At 45.0% G+C, this 11,140-nt stretch overlaps 1 protein-coding gene across 1 annotated transcript; it reads right to left on the reverse strand.

Annotated features, from left to right (window-relative positions):
- Positions 1 to 1,133: 1,133 nt before the first annotated feature.
- On the reverse strand, positions 1,134 to 10,985 carry LOC123856146 (KRAB domain-containing protein 5-like). The gene is made up of 5 exons (XM_064581883.1): positions 7,953 to 10,985; positions 6,727 to 6,931; positions 2,723 to 2,849; positions 1,942 to 2,037; positions 1,134 to 1,553 (listed from the first exon to the last, which is right to left on the reverse strand). The coding sequence occupies exons 2-5, from the start codon at positions 6,832 to 6,834 to the stop codon at positions 1,492 to 1,494; spliced, it is 393 nt and encodes a 130-aa protein (XP_064437953.1). The 5' UTR covers positions 6,835 to 6,931; positions 7,953 to 10,985; the 3' UTR covers positions 1,134 to 1,491.
- Between the last annotated feature and the right edge of the window lie 155 nt (positions 10,986 to 11,140).

An 11,140-nucleotide genomic window follows, 5' to 3' on the forward strand; every position in this document is an offset into this window, starting at 1 on the left:
TCTTACCTTAGCGTGGTGAGTTTCGAGTGGTAGTTAAAGGCTTTATACACTTGTAAGGTTTCTTCCTATTACAGAATCTCTGCTGTTGAGGTTTTGAATATAAGTCAAAAGCTATGCTGCAATTACTACATTTCTAAGTACTCTCTCCAGTGAGGATAAAATGATGTACAATGAGATTTGCGCTTTCGTAAGTCTTTCCCACATTTATTACTTTGATACTGGTTCTCTGAAGACTAAGTTCTCTGAGGATTACTGGGATTTGACCCTTGGTTAAGTTTTTTCCTAGATCCATTGCATTGGTAAGTTCTGTCTCCATTATAAATACCTCTGTAATTATGAAAGATAGAGTCCTCGGTAAAGATCTTCCTAAGTTCACAACACACGAAAACTTGCTCCAAGTTAAGTATTATGTGATAACTATTGAACAGTAATGTTTCAATAAAGGCCCTCCTATGTTTATCAAAATTAGAGACTTTGGAACAAGGAGGGATTATGTGTTGGTGGGAGAACAATGAACTTTCTGAAAAAGGACTTCTCCAGTCAATCACATTTAGAATTTTTATCTTCACGTTTAAATATCTAACTTTCAGAAATGTTTCCGTGAATGATTAATACAATCTCACATTTGAAATGCTTTGAAGGATTACTTTCAGCATGGACTAGGTGACTTTCCAAAACTTCAAAAGGTCCTTTCAGAATATATATATATATATATATTTTTTTTTTTTTAAGATTTTATTTATTTATTTATTGGAGAGCGAGCGAGAGAGAAACAGCATGAGAGAGGAGAGGGTCAGAGGGAGAAGCAGGCTCCCCGCCGAGCTGGGAGCCCGATGTGGGACTCGATCCCAGGACCCTGGGATCATGTCCTGAGCCGAAGGCAGTCGCTTAACCAACTGAGCCACCCAGGCGCCCCTATATATATATTTTTTTAATGGATTTGGGCCCTTGGGATGAATGACATTGTTCTGCAAATATAACTGACTTAAGGTGGGGTTTCCCCCCAAATGTTTCATATCCTTGCTCTCTTCTGGCAGTAAGGATTTAATTACGGTTAATTGTCCCAGTCTGGTTATATACATCATAGCATCCTTCTTGCCCTTCACTAGCTCCATCCCCTTCCCAGTCATTCATTAAGTATAAATACTCAGGTCCACTGCTGCCACATCTTCCCCTATCACTCTATGCAGTCAATCTTCTTTGCTGGTCTTTGCCAACAAGCTTGGGGTGTTAAAGAAAGACACCATGAACAGATGAAAAACAAGATATCTCACTTACTACATTCACATGCATACCAAATTAATAGCCATCCTAGGACAGCAACAGAATGGAGAAATAGGAACCACCAGGACTTTGCTCCCCCATGGAGACAAAAATGGACCAAATTACCTTTTAGAATGTTCCAGAAGTCAGTTAGGAGAACACAGCATCTCCAGACAATACAAATGAACAAGAGGCACATCGGAGACAGCGAGCATTTGTGACACTTTCTCACAACAGCTGTTCACCCTCTGACACTCCATGGCAACACTGTGAGTAAACTCCTACCTCTCCTCAAAAGAGAAACAAATGAGTGACCTGAATATTGAATGATCTGGCTTCTTTCACCTGCCTGACACAGAAAACAGACGGAATGAGAGCACCCTCTGGATGCAGTGTGCTGGCTGCTCAGACAAAACGTGAGCACTTGCTCAAACAATGAAGAGACTCCAGAGCTGAAGACAGAGAGGAAGGTATCATGCGTTCTAAAGTAGTCACTCCACTTTCTTAAACTGGGAAATTACGAAAACGCGGACATGATAAATGCCCAGAACATGTGTGACAGGCTTCTCAAACGCATTTCCATCCAAGGAGAGCTACTCGAACCACAGTTTAAGGTCGATCTTCCACCTTTACATTTAAACCTCACCTCTGTCATCTGCCTCCTTCATTCCCACCTACCTGGATGGAAGGTTACTGTCTCCTTTCTCTTCACATCCCAGAGCTGCTTCTCTTGCTCCAAAAAGATGATCAGGTCTGGCTTTGACACAATGAGACCTGTTTATTAGATAAAAAGAAAATGAATACTGCTGGGGATTCAACTTTCAATCATGATTGTGCTCAGTAGAGAAGACATTGTAAAATTCTAGAAAATAATTTCCCAAATGTTGTCGCCAAATAGCCCCTTTAGAACACGAAGAACGGATTTCCAATATTCACATTCTGACCTCCACTTCCAAGTAGTAGACACAATAATAAGGAGTGGAAATTTAAGCTTAGCTTAAGATGTGAGCAGTGCCGGGGCACCTGAGTGGCTCAGTCGGTTAAGGGTCTGCCTTCAGCTCAGGTCATGATCCCGGAGTCCCAGGATTCAGCCCTGCATCCGGCTCCCTGATAAGTGGGGAGTATGCTTCTCCTTCTGCCCCTCACCCCACTCATGCTCTCTCTCAAATAATTAAAATCTTAAAAAAAAAAAATGTGAGCAGTACCATTTTATGCCACTCAGTGTTTAGAATTGCCAGTAATCTACAGAAGTGATGATGTTACCTTAAGGAAGGGGAAGCTAAAGCTGAAAAGGAAACATCATGAACATTTTTCTCTACATCTACAAACCCCTCATTTCCCTTGCTGCCTAGATCTGAATTCCAGTCATTCACGGAGGAATCTTCCAAGAGACAGTCTTCACAGGAAGGAAGAAAACACTTAGTTATGGTTTGGGAAATCTGGAAGGAGTCATCCTCACCCAAGAAGAGGAGGTGTCTGTAGTTTTCTAACATCACATCCCTGTACGATTCCCGCTGAGTGTGGGTCAGGCATCCCCACTCCTCCTGAGAGAATTCTATGGCCACATCCCTGAATGTCAGCAGTCCCTGCAATAAATACCACAGTCACCAAGTAGTCATAGGCAGAGTTCACAATGGTCCCTAAGATGAAAGAGAAGGGAGTTAATGTCATCAGTTAGACCCAAGACCTGACTTTCCTTGCTCTGTGACATGAGTGTGGAATAAAAGAAAGACCCTTGGGACAGAGAGCTGGCTGACTGAGAACCTCCACTCCCAGAAGTCAAATGTATCAACTTCACCAAGGTGAGAGTCCTCATTGTCCAGTGGAAATTGATGGGATGTGGGATAGGAGCCAACGGTCAAGAAAGAATTTTTTTTTTTTTTTTTTTTAAGATTTTATCCATTCATTTGACAGCGAGAGAGGGAACACAAGCAGGGGGAGTGGGAGAGGGAGAAGCAGGCTTCCCGCGGAACAGGGAGGGGGATCCCCAGGACCCCGGGATCATGACCCGAGCCGAAGGCAGACGCTTAATGACTGAGCCACCCAGGCACCCCAAGGAAGAATTCTTGAGATGTTTTTGATGTGAAATGCTGGGGTTCAGAAGTGAATGATGAAGAATTACTGAGATGTCTTTGGTACAAAAAAATGTGGTCTTACTGAAGCACAGGAACAGGACCCACGGGTCAAAAGAGCTGCACTGGGGTTGTGAGCAGTAATTTATCCTATATTTACAAATGGTGAGTGGGTGAGCAATAGCAGCAATCTCTATGGAATCTGAAAGCAAGGTTTCCAGGACCTTGAGGGCCTCCCTGGTGTGATAAGGTCACTTAACTATGGTCGAGTAAAAAACCTAAGACCCTTCAGATATGTATCAGTGGGTGCTATGCGGAGAGGATGGCCAACATATTTGGGGGGAAAGATAAAGAAGATTCCAAGGGCATTTTTTTATGTTAAAGAGGACTTACCAGAATCCCAGAGCTCTGGTTATTGTCAAGCTAAGGTTGCTTTTCCCCTCTAATAAAACATTAAGACAGTTGTGAATTCCATGAAGAACGTCATACTCTGTCTGTCTCAAGTATTTATCAATGGGCTGCAAGTTGAGGGAAATTTAATTTTATCCACACTTCTTTTGACTTTGTTCTCTTCCTCAGAAACTAGAAGCAAGGGCACTTGGTTAAGTATCTGCCTTCAGCTCAGGTCCTGTTTCCAGGGTCCTGGGATGGAGCCCCATATTGTGCTCCCCGCTCAGTGGGGAGTCTACTTCTCCCTGTCCCCCTCCACCACCACTCATGTGCTCTCTCTAAAAATCAATCTTAAAAAAAAAAAAAACAAAAAAACTACAAGAGTAGCTCAGAACAAAGAAGTTTCCAGTTGAACTGTGATGGTCTCTGCATATTGCTGAGTACATCCAAGTTCCTTACAAATGACTAAGAGGGGAAATATGAACATTGCAGGGGAGGAATCTGACAAAGAGCACCAAGACAATAAAAGCAGTTAGCATCAGTTGTATGGAAATAAACTGTTATCAGTGCCTAAGGCACATCAAGGACACACCATCACTGGTGTTTCCTTGTTGTCTGAAAACAGGAATTCAGAATATAAATCTAATTATGAAAATACAGTGGATATATATACAGTTCAATCACCCATAGTTTCTATAGAGGCTGCTTTTAGGCAAGAGCCCACAGTGACCCCTTGGCTGAACAGAGACTGGCCCAACAGATGACCCACCTCAAGATAGCCATAGGCCCATTAACCAACGGGCTACTGACAACCAGGTTCAGTGACCAGAAAAGGGAAGGGAAAATTCGGTAAATCCCCATAATTTCTCACCTTCCTGCTTTTAAAAGAGCCCCCATCCCACCCACTGCTCCTTGCAGACAGCCGCTCCTCGGCTGTCCTGCCTGGTGCTCTCTCGCAGTGTATTCAGGAAACTTCTAACAGCGTGGTTCTGCCTCAGGTGAATTCTTTTCAATTCCCACTTGACTTCCACCCAATCATGGACCCACGTTTGGGGTCCCCATCTGACTGGCAGAGACACCACATTTAGACACCAGTTTCCATGTCCTGTAATAGCCAGTGTATTTTATTTAAAGATTTATTTATATTTTAGTGCAGGGGAGGGGTAGAGGGAGAGGGAGAGAATCTCAAGCTGACTCCCCTCTGAGCATGGAGCCAAAGGAAGAGCTCCATTCTAGGACTGAGACCATGACCTGAGCTGAAATCAACAGTCTTGAGGCTTCCTCAACTGAGCCCCCCAGCTCCCCCTCTAGGGTTATTTTAAATAGAATATCTGTTTCACATTCTAAAGAGCAAATCTCAAGCACCCCCCCCCCCCCCGTCCCACTTTTCTTTCAGAGAACTTTTGGAGTTATTCTGGACCTCAAATTCATCGGGTTTATTTCTTAATTTTCTTACCCCTGGTCTACACAGAGCTGATAAAGTAACCACATGGGACCTAAATTAGAAATGTTTTCCTTCACTGATATCCCAGGAACAAACCTCATCAGCAATAGGAATCTTAAGACTCAATGCCTTCCCCTGTGGATCTGTCACCAAGAAAATATTTTCAATACTTGGAGGACTTTAATTCAAAGTAACAACTGTTGATGCCCTATTATAAGCCAGGTTGGAGACACAGAAGAGAAGGCTCTGGGATATAGAGAAGTGTTCTGAAGACCTCACCTTGAGTATCATTTCTGAAAAGATCTTAAAAATAGGTGAAAACATAAGGGGGAAACATCAGAACTACAGGAATTAACATAGGCAATTTCTAAATGCAAGGAATTTCAGGAGAAAAACATGACATGGCCTCTCCTGGAACACCAAGCTTACCTGAGAACTGGCCATTTCTTCTTTCACCTCGTCCTCTAGATTTCTTTCTCACAAGTTATTTGTGGAGAAATCACAGCAACATCAGGAGAAAATGCCCTTAAAGCCAACAACAGAGCCTCTTCACCTGAAACTGCTTCCCTGAAGGCAGGACCCTGAAACGCAGAAAAAGCCCAACTTCCTAGTCCTTTGTGTCAGGAGCTGTTCAAAAACTCTGAGCTCCTACTGGGAGACTAATCCTTGACTTTTCCTTCTTTGCTTTCAGGGGGCCTCCCCTCCCACAGGCACCCACAAATTCATCTACAGCCTAGGAACCCTCTGCTCCAAGGACCTGACCCTCCCAGACTCACGTAGTGGAGACCCTGTTACCTCTCCTTGAGCCAGAGCCCGCTCTCACCTCGAGTCCTTGTGCTTAAACCTGGCCTCACTTAGAATCACCTGGAGCCCTTAATTAACACAACACTGTAGTTTTCAGCCAAACCAATTGACAGAATCTGAGGGGGAGGGCAGCAGATGTGATCCTTTTTGAAATTCCACACGTGATCCTATTGGGAAGCATTTGGGGAGGTGACCAGGCACCTTAATCTAATGGATATTTAAAATAACCAGTCTAGGGGCGCCTGCGTGGCTCAGTCCTTAAGCGTCTGCCTTCCGCTCGGGTCATGATCCCGGGGTCCTGGGATCCAGCCCCGCATCAGGCTCCCTGCTTCTCCCTCTCCCACTACCCCTGCTTGTGTTCCCTCTCTCGCTGAGTCTGTCTCTGTCAAATGAATAAATTTAAAAAAAATCTTAAAAATAAATAAATAAGGGGCGCCTGGGTGGCTCAGTTGTTAAGCGTCTGCCTTCGGCTCAGGTCATGACCCCAGGGTCCAGGGATCGAGCCCCACATCAGGCTCCCTGCTCGGCAGGAAGCCTGCTTCTCCCTCTCCCACTCCCCCTGCTTGTGTTCCCTCCCTTTCTGTGTCTGTCAAATAAATAAAATCTTAAAAAATATATATATATACCAGCCTAATATAATCCTTAGGCCAGAGACATTTTAGGGTGACAAAAAGCTCCCTTTCATTAGGTAAATGTTTATTTTCATATGTAACTCCAAAACGGTTTTCCAAACTGAATGTACTTTTACCATACCATCAGCAAGATATGAGAATTCCTCGGGGCGCCTGGGTGGCTCAGTTGGTTGAGCGACTGCCTTCGGCTCAGGTCATGATCCTGGAGTCCTGGGATCGAGTCCCGCATCGGGCTCCCTGCCCGGCAGGGAGTCTGCTTCTCCCTCTGATCCTCCTACCTCTCATGCTCTCTGTCTCTCATTCTCTCTCTCGCAAATAAATAAAATCTTAAAAAAAAAAAAAAAAGATATGAGAATTCCTCAACATTCTCCCTGAAATTTGGTGTTTTATCCTTTTTATTTTACCCATTCTAGAAAATACTGAGTGGTTTCTCACTGTGAAATATGAAGTAGTCTTCCTATAGTTGTCCTGGTGACTGAAATGGAAACCACTTAAAAGCATCAAGTTGAACAAAAATCCAAATGGCTGCATTGTTTCAGGTTATTCCTCTCCCCTCCAAACCTCCCCTGTGCAAATCCTTCCCACTTCCTTTCTCAGGAGGGAAGGGAGCCTTTGTTTCAGGAACCTTCTTCCACCCTGACAACGTGATGAACAGGGTTGGCAACACACAGTTCCTGTAGAAACCGGCTAGATCCTGTATTTCCCTACAAAAGCCCAACCCCTTCCTCTGGGTGGGCTTGCAGTTTTGAAGACCCTGACCTGCTGCAGCCTCCTTTGCTGGCAAAGCAATAAAGCTGCTGTTCCTCCTTATCCCCAACTCTTCACATTATATTTTGGGTCTAAAGCATGGAGGTCAGTTCATACAACAGAAATGAACGTTAAGGATGCCTGGGTGGCTCAGTTGGTTAAGCGACTGCCTTCAGCTCAGGTCATGATCCTGGAGTCCCTGGATCGAGTCCCGCATCGGGCTCCCTGCTCGGCAGGGAGTCTGCTTCTCCCTCTGACCCTTCTTCCTCTTGTGCTCTCTCTCATTCTCTCTCTCTCAAATATATAAATAAAATATTTTTTTTAAAAAAATAAAAAAACAGAAATGAATGTTAGGAGAGGAAAATTTGTTTTTCTTGCTCCATTCTCAATTCTTTGGCCAGTCTAATAATTAAAATGATTCAAGACATCTAACAAGATAAAAAACAGAATTTTAATTATGGGAAACTGAAAGACATGAGGCTCAAAGACAGGTGATTGAAGCTTACATGCCACTGTGACAGAGTAAGTAGGAATGTAGAATTTCAAAGCAGGGACATATATTCACAGGAAAGAGGAAATGTATGTCAAACAACGGCTTACCACTCCATGCAGGCAACTCTTTATGATCTGAAAAGTTAATTTCTGGTATCATCTCTCTTCTTAATAGATGATGTAGAAAAGACATTAGGGTTCAAAATGATAGCCAAGAAAGAATTCTTGAGAGGTCTTTGGTGCAAAAAGGTGGTTTTGTTAAAGCAGGACAGGACCTGTGGGCAGAAAAAGAGCTGCACTGGGGCCATGAAGAGTGGCCCATTATATACTTTGGAGTTGGGAGGGGGTTAAGGATAGCTTAAGCCTCCCAGGTATTTTGGAAACAGGGTTTCCAGGACCTTGAGGGAGCTAGGTATTTTTTTTTTTTTTAAAGATTTTATTTATTTATTTGAGAGAGAGAGACTGAGAGAGAGAGCATATGAGAGGGGGGAGGGTTGGGAGGGTCAGAGGGAGAAGCAGATTCCCTGCTGAATAGGGAACCCGATGCGGGACTCGATCCAGGGACTCCAGGATCATGACCTGAGCTGAAGGCAGTCGCTTAACCAACTGAGCCACTCAGGCGCCCCTATTTTTAGGAAAGGTCATTTATTACTGTTTAGTAAAAACTCAGTCATGAGATCCTTCAGATGTATATTGGGGGGTCCTATGTTCGGAGGTTGATTGCCAACATGTATTTTGCCAGGTAGAGATAAAGGAAGTTTCCAACGGAGTTTTTATATGTTAAAGGAGACTTAGAGGATCCTGGGGGCTGGGATAAGATTGCCTTTGCCCTTGGCAAAGTATTAAGTTGGAGGCAGTTGAGTCCCTGGAGGAAGGTCACTCTTCCTGTTTCAAGGACTTGTCAATGGGCTGTAGATAGTAAGGAAATATAGTAATTTTTCTTCTGCCTTTTTTCCCACATCATTCCCGCCACTCCCCCCCAACAGTTTCTCGACCCTTAAATCTTTGAGGTTGCTGAGAGTGCAAGTTCTCATCTTTTGTAACTTCTTCCTGCTGAATAGGTACACAGAGATATCCCTACCTATGGGTCAACGTTGGTCAGTTGGGGCTTATATAGATATGAGTTATGAAAACAGAGGCAGCTGAATCCAAGGGAGACTGCATGTGTAGATATCCTGAGTGGAAAGGGCCATCTGTGGGCTTGAAGTTATGACAGTTAAGGAGTCTTGGCACCAAGTGGGGAGACATGGGAGAAAACAGCAAAACATGATTAGAATAACAAAACAAAATGCCCAGTAAGAGTCCTTTGATAGTTGACAAAAATCTTCTGACTCCAGGAGCTTACCTAAGCATTAAAGGAAAGAGAGGGATTGTTTAAAGTGCCAATTTGAGTGTCCATGTCTGTTAGAAACCCAGAAATACTTTTGTGGTCATCTGGACTGTATACACAGCATTTTGTTTTTGTGATTTGTGCAGCAATTACAACATCTTACGCTTCTCTATTTTGTAAAATTGCTTTATACATTTGTGTTACTTCAGTATTTAGTAGAGAAATGCTATTTGAGTGTCATTCAGGGCTTTGGTTGTGTATTTATTAAGAGCTTTCATGTGTCAAACAACCTCCAGTCCCAAAGAGGGAAAAAAAAATTAGGTGGCCATACCTATGAGACAAAGAATGTGTTCACGATTGTTTTAAATTCATAAGCTTAGGAGTGCCTGGGTGGCTCAGTTGTTAGAGCATCTGCCTTTGGCTTGGGTCATGACCTAAGGGTCCTGAGATGGAGCCCCACATCAGGCTCCCTGCTCAGCGGGGAGCCTGCTTCCCCCTCTCCTGCTCCCCCTGCTTGTGCTCTCTGTCAAATAAATTAATTAATTAAAGAAATAAAAATACATTTAGAAGGTTGGCTGGGTTGGTAATGGTTTTAATAATGCTCTGTGCATCCAGGCAAAACCCAGAGTACAGTGGCTTATCCAGCCTGAGGGAAGCCATGGACACAAATTAAAGCCAAATAGCCACTGGGTACCATTAGAAGACATTCATCTAATTCTGGACCTCCTTTAACTGCAGTCAAGATATCAAAGGCGGGGCACCTGGGTGGCTCAGTCGGTTAAGCGTCTGCCTTCAGCTGGAGTCATGATCCCAAAATCCTGGGATCGAGCCCCGCATCGGGCTCCCTGCTCAGCGGGAAGCCTGCTTCTCCCTCTCCCGCTCCCCCTGCTTGTGTTCCCTCTCTCGCTGTGTCTCTCTCTGTCAAATAAATAAAAATCTTAAAAAAAAAAAAAAATAGATCAACACACTGTAGATGAACCAAGAAACTAATATCTTTTTTTAATTGATTTTTTAAAAAGATTTCTTTATGTTAGAGGAGGGAGCGTGTGTTGGAGGAGGGGCAGAGGGAAAGACTCTCAAGCAGACTCCCCGCTGAGCCCTGAGCCCTACGAGGGGCTCAATCTCAGGATCCATGAGATCATGACCTGAGCTGAAATCACAAGTCCCACGCTCAACCCACCAGCCACCCAGGTGCCCCTAATTGATGTTTTAAAGCAATAGATTAGTGAGCTAAATTATCAGATTCCTCTCCACCCACCCACCTATCCTTTTCCCTTTAAAGCTGCTGGACCTGAAGCCCCTGGTTGCTCATCTGCCCTGCGGGTGGTGAAGAACAGAAGCTGTGCTCTGGTGCAAGTGGGTATAAAGCTTCACATTCCGCACGGGCACGGTTTGCACGTCCCCTTCCAGCTCGTGTCCCCTGGACAGACGTCTCCAGTCCTCCATCACCTAAACGAGCCGTTCTCCCTGTCTGGGTTGCAGCTTATCCCCGGCGGGGAGCCACGGTCTACACCGACCCCCGCCCAGGTCCCAGCGCCCCCTCTCGTCTCCACCGCTAGCAACGGCAGCTTCTGACTCAAACCCTTTCCAGCCCAGTAGGAGGAAAACATCTCATCTTCTAAGCGTCCCCAGCACCGTAAGCTTTTCCCCAAAATCCTGGAAACATTTATGAAGAACAGGCAGGAGGCACCCACGCTCCGCGTTACGCCGGGGAAGCACTAAGGATCCAAACCCGAAGACCAAGTTAGGTCTGGCAGATCCAGAAACGCCCCGGGGGCGGGGCCCACCGTGAGCCGATGCCCCGCCCACTCCTCCCAGACCCCGCCCCCGCACCAGCCGCCGCCCCGCCCCCGCGCCCCGCCCAGCACGGCCGTTACGCATTTCCGGCAGACCCGGAAGCGGATCCAGAGAAGTGGCAGTCTCCCTGTCTTTCCGGTTCAGGCTCGAGCGCGGCGGCCCCTCAGTC

Source organism: Mirounga angustirostris, unplaced genomic scaffold (genome assembly GCF_029215605.1).
Source record: "Mirounga angustirostris isolate CCGP_5_RB_7025 unplaced genomic scaffold, mMirAng1.0.hap1 SCAF_16, whole genome shotgun sequence".
Classification (NCBI taxonomy): domain Eukaryota; kingdom Metazoa; phylum Chordata; class Mammalia; order Carnivora; family Phocidae; genus Mirounga; species Mirounga angustirostris.